This window comes from Ranitomeya variabilis, chromosome 2, assembly GCF_051348905.1.
Source record: "Ranitomeya variabilis isolate aRanVar5 chromosome 2, aRanVar5.hap1, whole genome shotgun sequence".
Taxonomy (NCBI): domain Eukaryota; kingdom Metazoa; phylum Chordata; class Amphibia; order Anura; family Dendrobatidae; genus Ranitomeya; species Ranitomeya variabilis.
Window position 1 is genome coordinate 102,080,803 of NC_135233.1, and position 24,198 is coordinate 102,105,000.

At 40.6% G+C, this 24,198-nt stretch overlaps 1 protein-coding gene across 1 annotated transcript in view; it reads right to left on the reverse strand.

The window, feature by feature from the left end:
• The window catches only part of CCDC85A (coiled-coil domain containing 85A), a 556,034-nt gene that overhangs the window by 377,773 nt on the left and 154,063 nt on the right, over nt 1-24,198 (reverse strand). The window contains exon 2 of the mRNA XM_077282765.1: nt 7,138-8,062. Coding sequence (XP_077138880.1) covers nt 7,138-8,062 — 925 coding nt within the window. The remainder of the gene's footprint in view (nt 1-7,137; nt 8,063-24,198) is intronic.

Genomic DNA, 24,198 nt, shown 5'->3' on the forward strand with positions numbered 1-24,198 from the left:
TAAGGGCCCTAGGATAGAGCCTTGAGGGACACCAACAGAGAGGGGGCGAGATGAAGAGGTAGTATGGGAGTAGGAAAAGCTAAATGTGCGGTTGGTAAGGTATGAGGAGATCCAAGATAGAGCAAGGTCTTTGACACCAAATATCACTGTGGACCATCATTTCTCTACTAGGAGAGTCTTGCCAAACAAATCATTATATGTTGGCTAAAGAAGATATGCCATCAGGTCATAAATTGCCAGTTTTTGCTCTTATTATATATTATCTTTTTTTCTAAGAATTCTATTTTTGTCTTTGTTAAATATCTGCCACCCGGTTTCTGACATACGGGCCTGTTTGTGTAGTTTTATTTTTTATATTTTTTACCAAAAGTGTACTGCTTAACGGAGAATAATGCAGAGACCTGCCCTCAGAAAAGTCCCTTTGAGCAATGCCCCCTTGATAAAAAACATGAACATTACTACTAAATAAAAAAGTTGATATCACTGAAACTGTATGGTGGAATTAAAAAGTTCTATTTAGTTTCTGTTAAAGTGACATGACGAAAACAGGATAGCCAGTTTGATAGTACGTCATCACGTTTAATATACAGTGAGGACAGTAATTATTTGATACACTGCCAATTTTGCAGGTTTTCCCACCTGCAAAAAATGGAGAGGTCTTTATCGCAGGTACACTTCAACTGTGGGAGACAGAATCTTTAAAAAATCCAGAAAAATCACATTTTATTATGTTTACATAATTAATTATAATTTTATTGCATGAAATAAATATTTGATACAGCAGAAAAACAGAGCTTAATATTCAGTACAGAAGCCTTTGTTTGAAAATACAGAGGCCAGACATTTCCTGTAGTTCTTGACCAAGTTTGCACTGTAACAGGGATTTTGGCCTGTCGCTGGGCTACATTGAGTTTCAGTTCCCTCCAAAGATTTACTATTCAGGTCTGGAGACTGGCTAGGTAACTCCAGGACCTTGAAATTCTTCTTACGGAGCTATTCCTTAGTTGCCCTGGCTGTGTGCTTTGGTTCATTGTCATGCTGGAAGACCCAGCCGCGACCCATCTTCAATGATCTCACACATGGAAGGAGGTTGTTGGCCAAAATCTCACGATACATGACCCCATCCATCCTGAATACAATACGGTGAAGTTGTCCTGTCCCCTTTGCAGAAAAGCACCCTCAAAGTATGTTTCCCCACCATGCTTCACAGATAGGACAGTGTTCACGGTTAGAACAGTAGAGTTGTACTCATTCTTCTTCAAAAAACAGCAAGTGGAGTTGATACCAAAAAGTTGTATCTGGATCATCCCTATGGTCTTTGGCAAACTTTAAATGGGCCTGGACATGTGCTGGTGTGAGCAAGGGGACCTTGTATGCCCTGCAGGGTTTTAATCCATTGCACCGTAGTGTGTTACTAATGGTAATGTTTGAGACTGTGGTCCCAGTTCTCCTCAGGCCATTGACCAGGTCCTCCCATGTAATTCTGGGCTGATTCCTGACCATTCTCAGAATCATCCTTACTTCACGAGGGTCAAGATTTTGCAAGGATACCCAGAAAGAGGAAGATTGACTGTCATCTTGTGTTTCTACCATTTTCGAATAATTGTGCCAACAGTTGTTGCCTTCTCACCAATTGCTTGCCTATTGTCCTGTATCCCATCCAGGCCTTGTGCAGGTCTACAGTTTTATCCCTAATCTCCATAGACAGCTCTTTGATCTTAGCTATGGTGAGTTTGGAGTGTGATTGATTGAACATGTAGACAGTGTCTTTAATACAGGTAATGAGTTCAAACAGGTGCAATTAATACAGGTAATGAGTAGGAGGGCTAACAGATCTGTGAGAGCCAGAATTCTTGCTGGTTGGTAGGTGACCAAATACTTATTTCATGGAATAAAATGCAATTTAATTATTTAAAAATATGATTTTCTGGTTTTTATTTTTAGATTCTGTCCCTCACAGTTGAAGTGTACCTACGATAAAAATTACAGACCTCTCCATTCTTTATAGGTGGGAAAAGTTGCAAAATCGGCAGTGTATCAAATACTTATTTTCACCACTGTAAATGAAATTTGTCTATTATTTACCAATGAGCTTCTCTCTTAGTGTTAATTGGAACTGTTAACAGTTAATGATTACACTTCAGCATCAGCCAAGTACCATTACAACTAAACAAAAGTATATCAGCAGTAAAAGAACATAACACTTTGAAATACCTCAGGACAGGCAGAAAATATCAAACTACAGATTCCACCTGATAATTGTAAGAGAAAGCCAAAGAAGGTGTAAAAAATAGGTGGCAATGCAGACGATTGTGCTTAATTCACACATGCAAAATGCTAATATCAATTAAATCTTATGAAATTCTTGAAAATTACTAAAATGTAAAAAATGTATTAGACCTGGAGACATACACTGCAACATAAAGCAACGCGGACTGAAGTAAATTTCATATGAGACCCAAATTATAAACAACTCTATCCAATGATAAAATAAAGTCCAACAGGAGAAGACGTTCACTCTCTTTAAAGGCTCATTCAGGTGATCTGTCCGTGTTAGTAGCCGATAGCACTCAGACAACCCAAAGAACAATTTTATTGAATTGGAGTGTTCAGATAACTCACCCAATAAGGTCTATAGCTCGGCAAAAATATGGGTTCCAAAAATGGATTATCTATATTGCAATCATTTTTATGAATACATCGTAATTATTAAAAAAGGAAACTATATTTTGTCTTGCAATATTTTTAAATGTTGATGTATAAAAACATTGGCATATGGATGGAGTACAGATGACAATATGCAGAAAAATGTGACTATTTTTCATACGCTCATCTAAACCCTACTTTACGTGTATAACTAAAATGAATATCAGCTGTTCAGCTCTTCCATAGTCATCAGTGGAAGATGGTCATCAAAGTAAAGAAAATGTCCTCATATCATCCAATGTTGCTGCCACACAGTTCACAGAGACAGCCCTTAGTGCCATTAGTGAGCCTTTCTTTACATGAGTGAGCTAAACCATGAAATGGCAGAAATGGCAGAATAAAAGATACACTGGATAGCATGCAGACGTCTCTATGATTAGCCTCACATTTAAACCTCTCACAGAAGAATCTGACAACATAACATCATTATGGTGCTTCCTATCAAGATGTAGAACCTATTTGGCTACAAGATAACAGTCAGCTCTTGAAGTTGATGTGTAAAAAGTAGAAAAACAAGCAAGCGTAAGAATGTCGAATGTCATGGACTTTCACCAAACTGAAGAAGTAAAAAACTGATCATAGCATATTGAAAACTGCAGATCTTGTGAGCAGTATTGCATACTTGATTTTTAATTTTTCTGGACAGCTTACCAAAAATAATCACAAACAAAAATAATTTTTCTTTCTGAGACATTTCATGGACTTCTAGACCTCTCACTTCAAGGATTACTATTGTTCTCCAGAGGTTGAAAGAGATATTAGATTTTTAATAATTGATTCTGCTACTTTCCCACAGTGTAATACCTATGACCCATGATGAGTGAATCTGCAGAAATTTGAATCCAGCAGATTGCTTGACTTTGGTCAGGAAATTCAATTTGCATCAAAGTTTCTTGATGCAAATCAAATGCTCTTCATTTTAGAATTAGTGCGATCAAGCTCCTTCACCTTTCCTCTTTGCTTTTTTATTATGCTCGGATGTCTATCCGGACCCCACAGCCTAATAAACATGGTATGAAAAAAACATGCTTACCTTGCCGCTCACCTGTTGTTTCTGTAACCCCTGTCCAGTCCTAGGTGCATCCTTTGTGGGTCCTACATAATGTTCACGCTGTGCCGAGATTTCCGGCACCAAGTAGGCCTCACATCAAGTTGTGTGAAGTGGCATAGTTACATATGATATCCAAGGCCTAGTTAGTGCCTCATGTGACGTGTAATGTAATATTGAGATGTCATAATGCATATCATGACGTTTGAAGATAAGATAATGTTATAATTGAAAAGGATCCACAGAGCACTAGACAGCATGATGCAGTGACAGGACAGGTGAGAGGTGAGGTGAGAATTTTATTTTTCTGCGTCTATGCAATTCAGCAAAATGGCTCAGGCTGATGGGGTTGTGGTTAATTCGCACAAAACGAATTGCAAAAAATTTGGATTCCGAAAAGTTTGTTTCTTTGTAAATTTCAAGGCAAATAGAATTTGCCTTGAACAGACTTGCTCATCTCTAACTGTGACTCACCAGAAAAAAGGTTTCTGATTCCTTTCTTGGGCTTACTAGAAACCAGGGACTTCTTGGTACCTGGTCATTCATTCCTTAGACAGCAAAAATAACTGACATTATTTCAGTATGGATGCCCAACTGATTTTAGCATACATTAAAATGCATGGCATGGGCAAGACCTGGCCAAACTAAAAGAAATAGGAAAATTCTATGCTAACCCATAACCAATGCTGTCTAGAGATATTAATTGGGAATCTTCATGATGCTCCTCATGTTCCCTCAAGTTGTGAATCACTGCATTAGTTTGGTTCTTCACAGAAATAATAAGGGGTTTACAAAAAAAAGGTCTTTATCTCTGGATGCGATGGAACTCAATGGCAGTCATACATTGTTCAGCACCAACCTATGTTCAAACACAACTACCTGTACTGAAGTAAATTAACCAAATTCTGCTCCACTACCGATTAGCATGTCTACAAAGTTGCACAACATTTTCATAGTAAATATTTTCTCAAATTACATCATTTTAACATCTTTTACCCAGTCATTTTTATTATAATAGGGCTGCTTGTTCACTTCCAAAACACAGTCACATCTGTCCAGGGGTTGAGTCTGGTATTGTAGCTCAACTTACAAAACCACAACCACAAAACAAATAGTGGACAGGTGTGCTGAAGTTTCTAGGATATGCATGTTGTCTCTTCAGAGAGGAAGGGACTTGAACTCTAGAGCAACTTATTTTAATTAGCTATCCTAAAAGTCAACATTGACCCTTTAATGAGCCTTGTCATATGATTGGGATAAAGCCAAACTAGAATCTTAATTTCCTGTGTTATGAAGTGTTGCTCCTCCTCAGAGCAAAGCATGGGATCTCATATTTTGCAAAAAAGGGTCAATATTGGCTTTTGGGATTGTTATTTCCAATAGGTAGCACTAGAGTACAAGTCCTATCGCTCTCTGAAGAGACAATTTCCATATTTAACTTCCCAGAGGTGCATTGCACGGCCTATAGGTCTCCTTACAGTGGAATATCAGACATATCACTCTCCACAAGGAGATACATTACTGATTCAAAGCTTCTAGAAGAAATCTAGCTTGTTCTTTTAATACTGAATAAAGCCTTTACTGATATAATGACCATTATTGTTCTGTTGACAACAATAATTTAGAGTAAGATAGATTTGTAATATCAATAAACAGTATTTCCACATGAAATCAAATCATCACTTAATAAAAGTCCTTGACATGACCTTTACTGTCAAGGGGATAAAACTTATTTTAATATCTACTTATATATTAATGCTATTTCCACCTACAATTCATAAACAGTGAATGATGCCTATTCCAACTCCTGGGTGTTATATGACCAAGCTTTCTTTAACTCTGTCCTCATCAGTGATGTAGTCATACTGAGATGGGCAACTTACCATAACATAACTGGATGGATTTACAGAACAGAATTATTAACATGTTGATAGAAGAGCAGAAGTCAAGCACTAGAACCTTATGGACACATTGTAGTTTAATAACAGAAATTTTCTGAATCATTGTAGTATCTCCTTGTGCTTCCCATTTTTTGCAAAGATAAAACTATGATGGTATTCTCCTCTAAAAATATTAATTCTAGTGGAGAATATAGTGTTGTACACACAATGTGGTAGCACATAGTATTTGTATGGTTCGTCAATATCAAACCTGGAATATTGTTCCTCACAATGGCTCTATGCACAGGTTTTCTCTTATATTTATAGATTTTTTTTATTTTGTGCGGAAATGTCTTTAAATACAGTAAATGCTCACTGTCAATAAACAGCTCTATGCCATGAGAATCTGAGATAATTCATGATACAGATGATCTCTGTAAAAAGCACCTGCTAAGCCTTTGATCAATACAGTAGTAGATGCCAGCTCTAATCTTACTGCAAACAACATCATCTGGTACAATTTACGACATACAGACAACATTAGCAGTCTCGCTTAAAATAATAAGCAAAAAATAATAAAATATAATCTAAAATATTCAGAACTATGCAATACATGTTAATCAATCATGTCTCATCAAATATAAAGCCACAGAAAATTTTATATTTTTCTCGACTTCTCTACTGTAATACTTAATATAAACTATTACCATATGTGTATAACCACATAGAAACACAACATATTCTCAAAAACAAAGAAAGCAATAGCATGTCATACGTCAAAGTTCATTGGCAAGACAGTTTTAAGATATTGCAATAAGTGGCTTAATTAGTTATGCTAAATATTAATCTTTGTATCAAAACCAATAATTTTGAGAAATGTTTATGTTAAGATGTTACTTTTGGCCAGACATGTTCAGAATTGTAGTGCAAGTTACCGAATTCTAGAAAGGATTCAGATAATACTTTGAATATTTAAAAAAAAAAAAGAAGGAAAGGAATGTTAAAAAATGCATGATCGCCCAATACAAGTGGTTCAAGTGAAGGCCATACTTGTGGTCTCCGGTAGTGCAGAAAGCAACGAGGTCCGGTTCCTCAGCCACCTGACCGCTAGGGCTTTTGATTGGCTGTAGTAATCAGCAAACTAGATTGGGATGTCTTCAAAGTTAGATCTGAATGGGACCTCATCATTTTTTGTCCTACCAGAAACAGCAGGAGAAGCCTGTGCTAGAGTCACAGTTGTTAACTTTACATTAATTTATTATTTTTAACCATACCTTCCTTCTGTATTTTTTTCTTTAAAATTTGATCACTTTTTTAAGGCACAATAGGCATTACATGCCCAATACTGATAATGACTGGCCATTATTAGTATACCATTTAATTTAGGCTAAGGCATGCATTAATTAAATGTTCACATGTATGTTTTATGTATATTCTGATTGTTAACACATGCAGAAAACTCCATTTAAGAAAATGGGGATTTCAGTAGGCTTATCCACCCACCATTCATTCCATTGTACACACTTCTGTGATGAGATGACATTTCATCTGCTACTTGTCTCCTTAAGGTGCCTTCCCTGCTGCTCCCACTCAAAAGTTTGAGGTGTTCTGGGCTACCTCCAAAATGTCTGAGATGCTCAGGGCTACTGCCCCTTGCTTTTTGAAGATGTTCTGAGTTTCCACTTAATATATGTTTTTGGAGATGATCTGGGCTGCCACTGCTGAGCTTTTGGTACTCTGGACTACCACCAGACCTATGCTTTTTAAAATGTTCAGGACTACTACTTAATATTTGTTTTTGTAGATTTTCTGGACTACTACAAGAATGCCTTTGTGGCTCAGGACTACTTTTACCCACACTTTTATGATGCTCTGGACTGGCACTTTTCAGATGTTTCTGATGGTCAGGGCTTGCTGTACTCCTAGGCTTTTGAAGATGTTCCGGGCTGCCACTTCCTCGTTTCTGATGTTCTGGACTTCCTTCACTTTTGCTTTTTTGAAGGTGTTCAGGACTGTTGGTAGAATTTGGTTTATGATGATCTGGACTATCTGTGCTACCTGCACTAGATGTGCTACTTCCATCACCAACATCTCGTAGGAAAGTACTGGTTGTTGTATTCAACTGACAGAGGCTATTTTGACTGTCGATGGAACAACGACTACCAGCAACTCCAATTTTATCATCATCTAGCAAAAAACAAAGTTCTTTCAGTTCAAGGTTTTCTTTTACCACTTCTTCTTGTTTAACTTCAAGCTCCTTTAGTTTTTGCAAATATAAAGTAACTTCTTTTTGCATTATTCCAGAAGTAAATCTTCCCAGTCTCTGCCATTCTCTTGAAATCCGTTTACCCTTTTGTCGGTCATCATCCAAGAAGCAACATAGGTCTCTAAGTTCTTGGTTGTCTTCTTGCAGCTTCTGATTTACATCCTTAAACAGAAAAAATATTTTGTATTAGTAAATGAACATTTTAGGAATCTTATACACCTTATTTCCTGCAAACTAATCAGTCCAAATCTGAAATTGGACAGTTTATTCTTACACTTGAATGAAATGCAATTTACCATCATCTATGTAATTTCTTTAAAGGGAATCTGTCACCTCATTTTTCGCATATAAGCTGCGGCCACCACCATTAGGGGCTTATCTACAGCATTCAGTAATGCTGTAGATAAGCCCCTGATGTAACTTGAAAGATAAGAAAAACAAGTTAGACTATACTCACGCAGGGGCGGTCACGGTTCGGGTCCAATGGGCATCGCGGGTCTGAGTCCGATGCCTCCCATCTTCATGCCATGAGGTCCTCTTCCTTGCTTCTGTCACTGCTCCAGAAAGGCATACTGATTTGCTCTGTTGAGAGCAGCATAAAGTACTGCAGTGCGCAGGCGCAGGGCCTCTCTGACCTTTCCAGGCGCCTGCGCACTGCAGTACTTTGCTCTACTCTCAACAGGGCAAAGAATTATGCCTGCACAGGAGCCGTGACAGAAGCAAGGAAGAGGACATTATCACATGAAGATGGGAGGCGCCGGATCCGGACCTGCGATGCCCATCGGACCCGGAAAGCACCGGACCGCCTCTGGGTGAGCAAAATCTAACTTGTTTTTCTTATCTTTCAGGATACATCGGGGGCTTATGTACAGCATTATAGAATGCTGTAGATAAGCCCCTAGTGGCGGTGGCCGCATCTTATATGCGAAAAATGAGGTGACAGATTCCCATTAATTTATTTGTAATACAATTGATAAGATATAACATTCTATAACTTGGTCTTTAGGAAATCTGAATTTTTAAACTGAACCAATATTTTCATATACCTATAACAAGTTAATATAATCTATGAAAGGTTAACACATCCTTCTGCGATCTAAAGCTGCTTTCACATCACATTCAGGAGATTGGCTCGCTCTTCTTTTTTTTTTTTTTTTTAATAAATGAGAGGGTAGGACCTCTTCTCAAGGGAGATGGCAATAATGGAAATCATTCATTTAATAAAAAAAATATATAGAAAAGAAGGTCTCCAGAATATGATGTGATAATTGTATACATAATTCCACCTTTATTTTGGCCACAATTCAAAAAAAGTTATTGGTGTGCATGAAGAATAGAACATGATCCACACTGATAAGGTGGTATACAGTAAGGTCAGTTTATGCTTATTGCAATAACAGAATGTAATATTAAAAGTATTAAATATTTCCAACATTTTCTTGAAAAATGAATTAAAGAGAACCATTCAGGTTTTCCAAAGCCCCAGTGGCATGACAAAATTTTGCTGCTATGAGTGGTATTGTATATACAGGATTGTTTGGATGGTGATACTGAAACCATCCATCATCTATCTGTCACCTGTAAGCTTGAACATGTTGCATTAGCTTGTTTGTGACTGTGGTGTAAGAATTAATGGCTGCCCCATATATAAGATTTATACTGAATGACACAAGATTCTATTGAATTGTACAATGACAAATTAAAAAACTTAATCATTAGGTTCCTCAAGTTCCCCAAACTAAAACTAGTGCCATAAAGCACCCTAACCACCCGATTTAGTCAAGTGTGTGGCATGATAAAACTCTGGTGCTATGAATGGCTAGTAGACTTTTGCTTTACCATTCGTGATATGCTAATTAGCCAGGACTAGTCCAGTAGAGCAGCTATCAACATGGAATTGTTTTTAGAGATGGGCGGACACCTGGATGTTCAGGTAAGATGGGTTCGGCTGAACAGTTGCAAAAAGTTCAGGTTCAGGTACCAGAACAGTACCCAGACCCAAACCCCGACCCCATTCACTTGAATGGGGGGCCTTAACATCCAGTGTTTTCTGCACTGTAATGTGCAAGACAACGTGGCAAACACGGCTTCTGAACTGCGGTGAAATCATCACGCTGGTCAGAGAGCTCAGCTGTGATCGGAGGTATAAAGTTTACCTCCAGTCACTGGTGTCAACTGATGGGACTACTGATCCCATCATCCAACACCTGCTGCTGCTAATAACAGCGAGAGCAGGAGTGGCAGATGGGAGTATTTATCAGCCGCACCTGCGCTGTAAATAAATAATTTAAAAAAAGAACTGTGTGGGTTCCCCTCTATTTTTGTTAGCCAGCCAGGCAAAACTCACAGCTGAGGGTTGCAGAATAGAGGTGTCCCCATGCCGTATTTTTTAATTATTTAAATAAATAACAAAAAAAAAAGTAACATGGGGTCCCCCCATTTTTGACAACCAACCTTGCTAAAGCAGACAACTGGGGGCTGGTATTCTCAGGCTGATAAAGGGCCATGGATATTGCCCCCCCCCCCCCAGGCCGCAGCTGCCAGAAAAGGCACATCTATTAGATGTGCAAATTCTGGCACTTTGCCTGGCTCTTCCCACTTGGCATGTAGTGGCGGCAAGTGGGGTTAATGTTTGTGGGGTTGATGTCACCTTTGTATTGTCAGGTGACATCAAGCACATGTCTTTGCAATGGAGAGTCATCTATAAGACATATATGCATTACTAATCCTATAGTTATATGGTAAATAAAGAAACAGCAAGAATAAAGTCCTTTAATTGAAAGAAAGAAACAGACTCCTTTAATAATCTTAATTAAAGCATACTTACGACCTTGCCTAATTCCACCAAAGCCCTCGATCTCCTGTAAAACAACTAAAATAAAAAAAACAACAATATACCGTACGTGTCTGTCATTTGGTCCCACGCCGTAATCCATGTCTGGGGGATGAACAGTTTTCAACCTGGATGGTGCCAAGATGTGACCGTCCAGTATGAGAACCACTGGTGACTGAACTGCTTCGAGTGCAGCCTCAGTGACCGGTTGTAACATCACTGAAGTTACGTCCAGTCACTGAGGCTCCTTTCCCAGCCAGGCTGAACTGCCATGACCTTGGTGAGATCCCCGCTGGCAGCATGAGAAAAACTCCTAGCGGGGATGATTTCACTGCCGATCAGAAGCGCTGTTTGCCACGCTGCCATGCACATGACGGAGTGACAAACACCAGGTTTTCCGGCAGCTGAACCCGAACAGTAACATGGACTTCCTGGTGAAGTCCGTGTTCTGTGTTCGTGCCCGAACAGTAGGTGTTCGGCATGGATGCCGAACTTTTCTGTTCAGGTTCACGCAACTCTACTTGTTTTGGCCTCAGGTGCTATAATTGCATCAAGTCAACACAATAGTTTCAATGTAGGCATTCTCACAAAGACTGCATGTGGGCATATTTACCCCTTCATGACCTTGAGATTTTTCATTTTTTGCACTTTAATTCTTTGTCTCCTTTGATTTTTCATATTTTTTAAAACTTTTTTATACTTTTGACTAAATGTAATATTTTCCTTAGGAGACTTGAAGCATGACAACCTATCGGAACCCCACAATAAAGTGAGAGGGGTGCCAATAGGTGGGATGAATGATGCGCTTCTGTCCATTGCATGAAAAATCCCTCTGTCAATGATTGACAACGGGATTTAACAGGTTAACTGCCACAGGTGGAGCACTGCTCCAACCAGGGCTGATGATGAAACATGATGGCTGATTAATTCAGTCATCATTTGCGGGGAAAGTTGTGGGTTCGGTGTGCAAGCCCACACCAAAGATAGGGACAAGACCTTTGACGTAAATATACTTCAAAGGTCATGAAGGGGTTAAACCTAAAAATTGGAAAAAGGAAAAAAGCCAGCCCATTGCAGTTGCTTAGTCCTTCTAGAACATGAAATGAACATTGCTGCCTCCAGCGATGATGAGTAGAATTTGGTAGAAGTCCAATTCAATGATTTAAAATCTTCAACTTTATTGATGTCATGGGAAATACATATATCTACCTATCTATGGAGTAATGATGCAATTGTAAATATTTAATCATGTTGTGATACACTGAGGGGAATCATATACAAGAGTCTTTATGTGTCCCCCATAATGTGCATAGAAACATACTGAAGCTACTGGAGAGCATTGCAATTACAGCCACATCTGTAGCTAAAATGCAAAATTAAAGTGAGTGTGCACTTGGACAAGCTAGTTGACCAAGTCAGATTTAGGAAAACAAGACATGGCTTTTTATTTTTGTGGAGATCTGCAGGATGGTAGTGGGACAGATCTCTCCCTACTCTCCAGGTCTTGCAAATGGCCCATGACCACGATTCCCATAATCATGCAAGTAAGGGTTGGGTGTGGCAGTGTTGGTTTTGCAAGCATCAGAGCAGGAGGCTCTGTTTGTGCTTGTCTGTGTGAGACTGAATGCAGACCAGAGCCAGAGACAAAAACAAAGTCATTACTGCACCCATGCATTATTTGGTAGTACAGTCATCCACGGCAAAAGACTGATACGGACGTTCCGGCTGATAAACTTTGGATTTATTTTGCAAGTTGGCAAATAAAGACATTTAAGTAAAACTTTCTTGAGTCAATGCCTCATTGCCACATAGACATAAAAGCTGCTCCCTTACAATATGCAAATAAAGATGAAGACTTCATACCATTAAGCTGAACTTCTTCTATGGCATATTAAAGCACCTGAGGTCAGAACTAGTCCGAGGAATGGACCCCTTGCAGGACTAGTCATGGCTAATTAGCATATCATGACCACAGAAATATAAGTATTTCTATTGATCATAACACTAGAGTTTTAATACACTACACACTTGATTAAACCACATGAATAGGTCTCTGTATGAAACAAATAGCTGTTTAGGGTTCTTGGGGACCCTGACAGGTTTCCTCTAAGTGTTTCAATTTGTTATCATACCAATTCAATACAATTGTGTGCCATCCAGTAAAAATCATATTTATTAATGCATATATTTCTTAAATATTGATGCCTATTGGTGACAGATGGGTGATGGATGGCTTCCGCTAGAGGCAGCCATCACAATTTAGTAAAAATCATGTTTACCTATACATTTTTTAGCATTAAAGCCTATAAGCGACAGATGGCATCCGCCAAGACCTTTGGAGGATGTACAGTACAGACTAAAAGTTTGGACACACCTTCTCATTTAATGATTTTTCTGTATCTTCATGACTATGAAAATTGTACATTTACACTGAAGGCATCAAAACTATGAATTAACACATGTGGAATTATATACTTAAAAAAAGTGTGAAACAACTGAAAATATGTCTTATATTCTAGGTTCTTCAAAGTAGCCACCTTTTACTTTGATGACTGCTTTGCACACTTTTGGCATACTCTTGATGAGCTTCAAGAGGTAGTCACCGGGAATGGTTTTCACTTTGCTTCGCACTGACGAGGGCCAACAGCCCGAAACACCGTGTCTGCAAATTGAGATACTGATTTGGCTTTTATCCTAAGTCATATTGCACGACTCGTTAATTTGAATATTTAATTTCCCAGAGGAGCATTGCATGGCGAATAAGCCTCCTTACCTTGACAAGCCAGCTGGTATGTCACTCTCCATAAGGAGAAACGCTACCCCTTAGACCCCAGTCCAGAGCCTCTCACCTAGACAAATCAGTTCTCATGCTTCGCATTGACGAGGGCCAACAGCCCGAAACACCGTGTCTGCGAATTGAGATACTGATTTGGCTTTTATCTTAAGTCTTATTGCACGACTCGTTAAAGGGTTGATTGTGACTTGTAGGATCGCTACTTCCAACAGGTAGCGCTATAGAGTTTAAGTCCTCTTATTCTCAGAAGAGGCAATTTGAATATTTAAGAAATGAAAGTCAGTCAGTCCGAAAAATTGGGAAAACCTTGAAAGTGTCCCCAAGTGCAGTGGCAAAAACCATCAAGCGCTATGAAGAAACTGGCTCACATGAGGACCGCCCCAGGAAAGGAAGACCAAGAGTCACCTCTGCTTCTGAGGATAAGTTTGTCCAAGTCACCAGCCTCAGAAATCAGCAGGTTAACAGCAGCTCAGATTAGAGACTAGGTCAATGCCACACAGAGTTCTAACAGCAGACACATCTCTACAACAACTGTTAAGAGAAGACTTTGTGCAGCAGGCCTTCATGGTAAAATAGCTGCTAGGAAACCACTGCTAATGACAGGCAACAAGCAGAAGATACTTGTTTGAGCTAAAGAACACAAGGAATGGACATTAGACCAGTGGAAATTTGTGCTTTGGTCCGATGAGTCCAAATTTGAGATCTTTGGTTCCAACTACCGTGTCTTTGTGCGACGCAGAAAAGGTGAACGGATGGACTCTACATGCCTGGTTCCCACCGTGAATCATGGAGGAGGAGATGTGGTGGTGTGGGGATGCTTTGCTGGTGATACTTTTGGGGATTTATTCAAAATTGAAGCCATACTGAACCAGCATGGCTACCACAGCATCTTGCAGAGGCATGCTCTTCCATCCGGTTTGCGTTTAGTTGGACCATCACTTATTTTTCAACAGGACAATGACCCCAAACACACTTTCAGGCTGTTTAAGGGCTATTTGACCAAAAAGGATAGTGATGGGGTGCTACGTAAGATGTCCTGGCCTCCACCACAGTTACCAGACCTGAACCCAAACGAGATTGCTTGGGGTGAGCTGGACCGCAGAGTGAAGGCAAAAGCGCCAACAAGTGCTAAGCATCTCTGGGAACTCCTTCAAGATTGTTAAATACCTCTTGAAGCTCATCAAGAGAATGCCAAGAGTGTGCAAAGCAGTCATCAAAGCAAAAGGTGGCTACTTTGAAGAACCTAGAATATAAGACATATTTTCAGTTGTTTCACACTTTTTTTGTTAAGTATATAATTCCACATGTGTTAATTCATAGTTTTGATGCCTTCAGTGTGAATGTACAATTTTCATAGTCATGAAAATACAGAAAAATCTTTAAATGAGAAGGTATGTCCAAACTTTTGGTCTGTACTGTATTTTTTTCATGTTTGTTAAATATCATGCATCACAATCTGGGAGATTTTGAGTTTAGAATCAACTTAAGAAGGACACATCTGCCTTAAAGAGTGTGTTGCTAGAGAAAAAAGTGCAAAGTAGAAATGAAGAATCTATTCACTATGAATCAAATTTGAGAAGAATTTTATGAAATTCACAGGTCCTGGCAAATTCAAACAATTGGTGAATCAATGTGCACAAAATTCCAAAAAAATCTCCTTTGTTTTTTTTTTTTCAAATTTCAAAAGTTTGCCTCATCCACAGATGATTGACATGACTTTAGGTGTGACCAATCACTTTACATGATGTAGCACAGCCAATAAGGAAGGATTATCATGGCCTGTATACAATTCTAGTTATGGAAGGCAGCAGCATTTTGTGGGTGATTGAAGATAGTGAGAGGAAATTGGACCTCACAATTCAGCAAGCTCGTTAAAGGGTTGACATTGACTGGCATAATTCCTCATCCTCATCTCGGCATGCTTAGCATGTCAATCTCCACAAGGAGAAACAATATTTTTTGGATATCAGTCAGACGCGTCTCACTCAGCCGAACCAGATCTCCACTTTGCACTGACAAGGGGCAGTACCCCGAAACACAGGGTCTGCAAATTGAGATTCTGGTTTGGCTATTATCCTAAGTCATGTGATAAGGCTCGTTAAAGGGTCGACTTTGACTTGTAGGATTGCTACCTTCATAGGTGGCACTAGAGTTCTAGTTCTCTTCCTCTCTGAAGAGACAAGTTGCATAATTAGCATATTTCCCAGAGGAGCACTTCGGATTTAAGTCTCCTCAACTCGGCATGCTTAGCATATCAATCTCCACAAGGAGAAACGATGCTTCTTGGATAACAATAGGGTTAGAAAGAGAAAGCTCTAAAACAGTGGACACTTACTCCCGACAGTTGAGTGTAATAGTCTGAAAATAATACAGAGATAGGAGATATATTAACATCAACACTGCTACATCGTGTAATGATCAATGATATTGTGTAGCTCACAATTAACCTTCTAAAGGTGAAATACAATGACACATTTTTTTCATTGTTAATGCACTAAAAAGCAGCACAATATTTTATTACAGAAAGAAAAAAATCTTTAATCGGTATTAGTCAGAGATAGCAAACTTGCTGTGCTAAGCTTTTGAATTTCTTGTGGAATTGTTTTTTTCTGAAGGAGGAATAATTGTTTTTAAAAATACAAAATAAATATTTCCCAAATCCTGATATGTAACTGTGATTGTCTACCTCAGAAAGTCTGCATGTCGCAATTAATGTATTTATTCATCTTTTTTACTAGTTAAATTTTACATCTGTACATGCCACACCAATAACAACGCCCTGTAGCACATGGTGGCTTTTTGCTGAAAAAATTGTTTAGATAATGTAGACATTTTACTGTCAATGTCTGCTTTTGTACACCTGTTTGTATATATGTTTTACCAATTTGAACTGTTTTACCAACCTGACAACCGTACATGCCACACGTATAGTGCTTCAAGCTGCCACATCTTGCTATCTGTAAGTGTAGCTACTTGCAGAAAAAAAGATTTTTTATAAGATGGGGGTCCGTCTTATTGTCCGAATTTACAGTATCTTAGGCTACTTTCACACTAGCGTCGTGCACTGCACGTCGCTATGCGACGTTGCAGCGCACCGACGCATAGTGTGGAAGCGCCGCACAACGGGGGCAGCGGATGCTGTTTTACATCGCATCCGCTGCCCCATTGTGAGGTGCGGGGAGGCGGGGGCGGAGTTCCGGCCGCACATGCGCGGTCGGAAAAGACGCTCACGACGCACAAAAAAAGTTACATGTAACGCTTTTTTGTGCTGACGGTCCGACGCAACACGACGCAACCGTCGCACGACGGTTGCGACGTGTGGCAATGCGTCGCACTGCGTCGCTAATTCAAGTCTATGGAGAAAAAAAGCATCCTGCAAGCAATTTTGAAGGATGCGGTTTTTCTACAGAATGACGCATAGCGACGTGCAGTGCACGACGCTAATGTGAAAGAGGCCTTACCTGAGGGCTGGCGGTGGCAGAGCAGGGTCACAGGAGGCATGGTGTCGGCAGAGCTGGGGTGATGCGGTGTGGCGTGCACCTGAGTAGGGTCCCTTCCTGCTTAGGTGGGCGACGCCACGGCCTGGTGTCCATGGGGGGTTGCAGCAGTGGTGTGGCGACGGCAAAGGTCCCTTCCACCGGTGAGGTGATGCAGCGGCCCGGAATGCAATGTGAACAGCAGAGCCGGGTTGAATATCGGTGGCGGCGGCCATCTTCCCGAGGCCGCGTGTGCGCAGATGGAGTGCACTGCTTCGCGGGGCTTCAGGAAAATGGCCGCTGGAGGATGCGCAGATGGAGATTGTGGCGGCCATTTTCCTGAAGCCGAGATCTAAAGCTGCAAACTCAGCTTCAGGAAAATGGTCGCCGCGATGTCCATCTGCGCACGTGCGGCCTCCCGCGGCCATTTTACTGAAGCCCCGTGGGGCCGGGGGCGGCTGTCAGAAGTGACAGCTAGCTGGCGGGCCGTTTAAAATCATCAGGCGGGCCGGATGCGGCCCGCGGGCCGCATCTTGCCCTCGTCTGCTTCAGAGCATATTAAGTAAAAATGATTTTTTATTAAATATTTTAATAAAACAATAATAAAATGAATCAGAGTGCTGCTGATAAACTGCTGGGATTTACAGCAATATTTACAAACAGTACCAAATAGTGACTTTGTGTATTATATGTAATGTAGCCAGCTTAATCCTACCTTCTCCAAACCATTAGTAACATAGTACAACCATGCATGTTGTGCAGGCAACTTCTAACATAATTATGCAGGAGGGTAAAAATAACGCAAAATCTGAAGAGTAACATATTTATACACAACAGGACACAGAAATAATGCAATAAATAAGACAAATATGTGACTCTTCAGATTTTGTGCTATTTTATGCCTGATGATGACCATAGTAGCCTCAAAAGCTTGCAATTTGTTATCACCTTTTCAGTTGTCCATTAAAAGGTATCAACCACTGAAAACTCTTAAATCTTAATTATTTTCTATCTACTGGCTAACACGGTACAAAGATATATATCTTTCCTGGAAGGAAAAAAATAACATTTAACTTTTTTACAAAAAAGTTAATTTAGACCCCATTTTTTTAGTTTCACAAGGGTAAAAGGAAAAAATGACCACCATAATTTGTTGTGCAATTTCTCCTGAGAATGCTGATACCCCAAATGTGGGGGAAAACCACTGAATAGGCACACAGCAGAGATTGGAAGGGAAGGAGCATTATTTGACTTTTTGAATATAAAATTTGCTGGAATAATTAGCGGATGCCATGTCGTGTTTGGAGGGTGCCTGATGTGCCCAAATAGTGGAAACCACTCACAAGTGACACCATTTTGGAAACTAGATGACTCAAGCTATGTTCGCCGAACTTCCCGATGTTCACCGAACAGTTTGCCAAACAGTTCACCGAACCTAGCTGAAAACCATTGAAATCAATGGGGGGGCAAAACCAAACGCATTGACAACAACTTCAGGGGTGCCCAAAAGCTGCTAAAACAGCTTAAATTAGAAGCAGACACCAGAAAACGTGTCATCAATTGGCTCATCAATTGCGCTATAAATAATTTTAAAAAAGTTGACGTGTTCCCCTATATTTTTGATAACCAGCCAAGCAAAACTGACAGCTGAGGGCTGCAACCCTCAACTGTCAGTGTTAGCATGGCTGGTTATCAAGAATAGAGGGGTCCCCAAGCTTTTTTTATTATTTAATGGTGCTTTGCCTGGCTCATCCCACTTGCCGGTGGCAAGTGGGGTTTATATTTATGGGGTTAATATCACCTTTGAATAGTCAGCTGAAAACAAACCCAGAGGTTAGTAATGGAGAGGTGTCTATAAGAAAAATCTCACGCACGCAGTGCTGCCAGAAATGTCTTGGGAATTCACAGCCAATGAATTCAGTTCAACTCACTGATTTCAGCACAAGCACCTTTACAACTTTCCCACAGTGCTCACACTGACATAATAGAAGAGCCTTTTCTGAGGCAGCTTCAGGTTGCTATATTTAGGCTGAGGGGCCAATATCCATGGCCTCTTACCAGTCTGAGAATAGCAGCCCCCAGCTTTCTGCTTTAGCTTGACTGTGGGGGAGACCTCATGTTTGTCTTAATTATTTAATTAAAGATTTAAAAAATATGGTGTGGGGACCCCTCTGATCATAATAACCAGCCTTGCTAAAGCTGACAGCTCTCAGTTTGTCGTGGCTGGTTATCAAAAGTACAGGGGAACCCTGCATAAGTTTTTTATATTTATTTATTAATAGTGCAGATGGTGGTGGTTGAATAGAAATGAGTAAAGCTTTCAAGGTTTGGTTTGGTACGGTGAAAGACCCAACACCTTCACGGGGGCCAAAAACCTGCCAAAACAGCTAAAATTAGAGGCAGACATGAGGAAACGTGGCATAGGTTGAAGTGAAGGACAGCATCCAGTCAAGGTGAAAGTGAAAAAATCTTCTTTATTGTGCCATAAATGCGACGTTTCAACCCAAAGGGTCTTTCTCAAGCATACCATACAGACAAAATGACGGCCTTAAATAGGAAGTTGGTCATCACCAACCATTCATCACATCTCTGGCCGCCCACATCATTTACATAACAAAGTTCAGTAATCACAAAAACAGTATAAAGTTTACATCACACATGATTAAAAACTGTGTATCTTATGTTATGCATTAAATATAACACATAATACAACCCAGAATTGTAATAATTAGCACATGTAGGGAATCAAACGTATGTAAACAATAATGTCCACCAATCACCGATGCTGTAAAGGCAAGGCTGTGCATGATCCACCAATGTGATACCTTGTTACTCATGCACACAGCGACCACAAATCAGAGTATGTCTAATGGGGCCCAATCATCAAGGATGGCACAAAAGAGCCTATTTAGTCAGATCCAATCCAGGTTCACCATACAAAACCATGTGTCAAGCGCTCACATATGGTATCACCTAACCATAGGTCACACTAGCCTCCATGCACAGGGCTCACATACTCCATGTCCAGCTGCCTAATTCGTCAACCAATGAGCACACCCACCGGTCCCACATGACAGAGCCACAAGACCAAGCCTGCGACGCCGCCATGGTTACCGGGAGGGCACGCCCACCGGTCTCTAAACTCCACAACATGTGTCCAAATAGAGCAAAACACACCATAGTAGTACAGCATCAGGGACACACAATATGGGTAGCTAACACTATAGCAAAAATCATGTGGTACATGCAAAGAACCTTAACCCACATGCACCTATCCAAAGGTGGGGCGGTGGTAGTGATGGACACAGTAAAATATAAAGCCGAGATTTTATGCCAATTGGCGGACAATGATGTTTATTGCAAATTGACTGGAGATCCTACTGTGCATTTCCAAAAGGAATTGCAGCTCATAGTCAATGAAGCCATGATAGAGGGCCTGATTGACTCTAAGCTGTCAGATTATTTGGTGACTGATTGCCCTGATAAGCCATTGATATATGTCTTGCCTAAAATACACAAAGACTATTTAAATCCCCCCAGTCACCCTATTGTTTCGGGTAGGGGTTCTATTTTTAGTCAGGCAGCAATTTTTTTGGACAAAGTGTTGTCCCAATTTGCTTCTAGGGCCAAGTCATATGTCCGTGACACTGATGATTTTTTGGACAAAATTGAGAATTTAAAAGTAACGGCTGATACTGTTCTGGTGTCCTTTGATGTAGTCTCCCTGTATACTTCTATAGAACACGAGAAGGGACTGGCGGCTGTTGATGTGGTGCTATCGGCCTCTGATGTGGGGCCGGGGCGTGCACGTCTGGTCCTCCAGCTGTTGGAGTTCATCCTCAGAAGGAATTACTTCCTTTTTGGGATGTCTACTACCTGCAGCTGAGAGGAACCGCCATGGGGTCCAATGTGGCCCCTACTTATGCTAACATCCACATGGCGGTACTCGAGGACCAGTACATGTATGTTTCCCGATTTTGGCCCCACGTCCGGGCCTGGTGGCGCTACATTGACGACATATTTGTAGTGTGGGAGGGACAAATTGTGGAGCTTTTGGAGTTCCATCATGAATTGAATAGCATTTACCCAGAACTTGACTTTACAGTGGTATACTCTCATGAACGTATCCAATTCTTAGACACGATGGTTTACAAGGATGGGTCTACTTTGAAAACTGATCTTTTTGTAAAAAGTACAGATAGGAATAGCCTGCTTCAATTTAACAGTCACCATCCGAAAAAGATGGTTCAATCGTTGCCCTGGAGCCAGATGCTCAGAGTGCGTAAAATCATTACAGATGATTCACTTTTAGATACTAGACTGGAAGAGATGTGCAGTAAATTCCTTGATAGAGGCTATCCGTATGCTAGTGTTAAGGAACAGAAGAATAGGGTGAGGGAGACGTCGAGATCTGATGTGAGAAAAAAGAAAGTTAAGGTTAGAGAGAAACGTATCCCTTTTGTGTCCACTTACAATACGGCTAGTGGACTTATGAGAAATATAATACTGAAACATTGGCATATTTTACAGCAAGGATTGCCCGGGATCGATGAGTTTACCCGTCCTCCGCTTTTGTCCTACAAAAGAGGATGTAACCTGAAGGATAAGTTGGTTAAATCTGATGTTGGTCCAACAAGTGTGAACATTCAAAGTACTTTATGTCCCCCTAAATTTGGTAATTTTTCCTGTTTGGGGTGTGCGTGCTGTAGTAATTTGGTTAAAGGGGAATTTTTTAATCATCCTCACACAGGTAAAAAAAATGTTATCAATGGAAGATACACAAGTACCTCGAGTTTTGTGATATACCTGATTACATGTCCATGTGGATTAACATACGTGGGTAAGAAAACGATGCAAATAAAAGCACGCATCAGTAAACACAAAAGTACTATTAGGACTAAAATGATGGATTTACCAATACCTAAGCACTTTATTGAGAGTGGTCATGCAATTAGTCAGCTAAGGTTTAGGGCTATTGATAGTGTACCCCCGCTACGCAGGGGTGGTGACAGAGTCAAATTGCTGAAACAGAAGGAACTCAGGTGCATCTCGAAGCTGGGCTCTCATTACCCTGGGGGTTTAAATGTTGATTACAATTTGCAGGTACGTGCGCACTGATAGATCGCACTATATGTCCGTGACGAGCTCTTCATGTAGTATTGTTTTTATGGGGGTTTGGTATTCTTTCATGTATATAATGGGAATTTTTTACACATAATACAACCTATGAATGATCTTGGCATTGTGCCAAGTACATGTTTGGATGTTAAGATATTTGGATCCTTTCTCTGTATGTGAAATCGATTTAGCCTTATAACCTGTTATAATGACAGTAGCTAGCCATGGATATTGCATTTGGTATAGATTGTAGATATCCCCCTATGTGATTAATGGGGCTGTGTTGGGAGATATGCGATCATAGAGTTTGAGGTGTCTATGATCTTTGTCCTCTCATCGATGCTGCCTTTATTGTGGCACTGATGATAGAGGTTATTGATTCTTGTAACTTGATCCTGACTGCAGCCGCTGACATGTATAATGGGTGCTTATGCTGAAGCACGAAGGTAGCACGGTAGTGGTTGGCGTTGACCTACATCATATGTGACGCCCCCTGTGGGCCGGTACTTGGTCACATGACAGCGCCGCAGGTTGTGTTCCCTGCCGATGCTTTATGAGACGGGAGCACTGAGTACATAGCTGATGCGTGTGTGATTTAGATGGTGGATGCGATCGGCACCGATAGTCAGAAAATGTGTGCTGGCCATAGTCGATGACAGCATAGCGGATGCCTAGGCATATAGTACTTGATCGATATGGCAGGCGTTGTTTTGTATCATGGGTGACACCCCCTGTGATGGGTGGGCGTGTACTATTGGTCACCATGACGGCGCCGTATGTGTTATGTATGGAGCCTGTGGATAGGTGCATGTGGGTTAAGGTTCTTTGCATGTACCACATGATTTTTGCTATAGTGTTAGCTACCCATATTGTGCGTCCCTGATGCTGTACTACTACGATGTGTTTTGCTCTATTTGCACACATGTGGAGTTTAGAGACCGGTGGGCGTGCCCTCCCGGTAACCATGGCGGCGTCGCAGGCTTGGTCTTGTGGCTCTGTCATGTGGGACTGGTGGGTGTGCTCATTGGTTGATGAATTAGGCAGCTGGACATGGAGTATGTGAGCCCTGTGCATGGAGGCTAGTGTGACCTATGGTTAGGTGATACCATATGTGAGCGCTTGACACATGGTTTTGTATGGTGAACCTGGATTGGATCTGACTAAATAAGCTCTTTTGTGCCATCCTTGATGATTGGGCCCCATTAGACATACTCTGATTTGTGGTCGCTGTGTGCATGAGTAACAAGGTATCACATTGGTGGATCATACACAGCCTTGCCTTTACAGCGTCGGTGATTGGTGGACATTATTGTTTACATACGTTTGATTCCCTACATGTGCTAATTATTACAATTCTGGGTTGTATTATGTGTTATGTGTAATGTATAAAATAAGATGCACAGTTTTTAATCATGTGTGATGTAAACTTTATACTGTTTTTGTGATTGCTGAACTTTGTTATGTAAATGATGTGGGCGGCCAGAGATGTGATGATTGGTTGGTGATGACCAACTTCCTATTTAAGGCCGTCATTTTGTTTGTATGGTATGCTTGAGAAAGACCCTTTGGGTTGAAACGTCGCATTTATGGCGCAATAAAGAAGATTTTTTCACTTTCACCTTGACTGGATGCTGTCCTTCACTTCATCCTATGGTGTGTACTCTTCCACTTGGGTCCAGTGGATATAGGACGGGCATCCTCAGCCTCTTTTCCTGCCAATTTTTGTCAGATGTGCTGTCGGTCATTTACTTTGATGAGGAAAAGTGGCATCAATTGATGCAGAGTACACATAGCATAACTGCGCAGCATGGATGCATGGCACAGGTCTTGGAGCAGCATTTTTAGTTTAAACATTGATCAGTAACAGGTGGATTAGTGACAGATGTAGGCCTGGTGATGAGAACCCTTCCAAATTCAGGCAACAGACATAAAAAAGACCCAATTTGGAGTCCAAATATTTCCTAAGATTAGGGTCATACACCAGGAAAAGTGGCATCAATTGTCCCACAGTAGAAATTTGACAATAGCACAGCAGCAGTCAGTCATGGGCCATGCATGAGGTGTCAGGGTCTTAGTC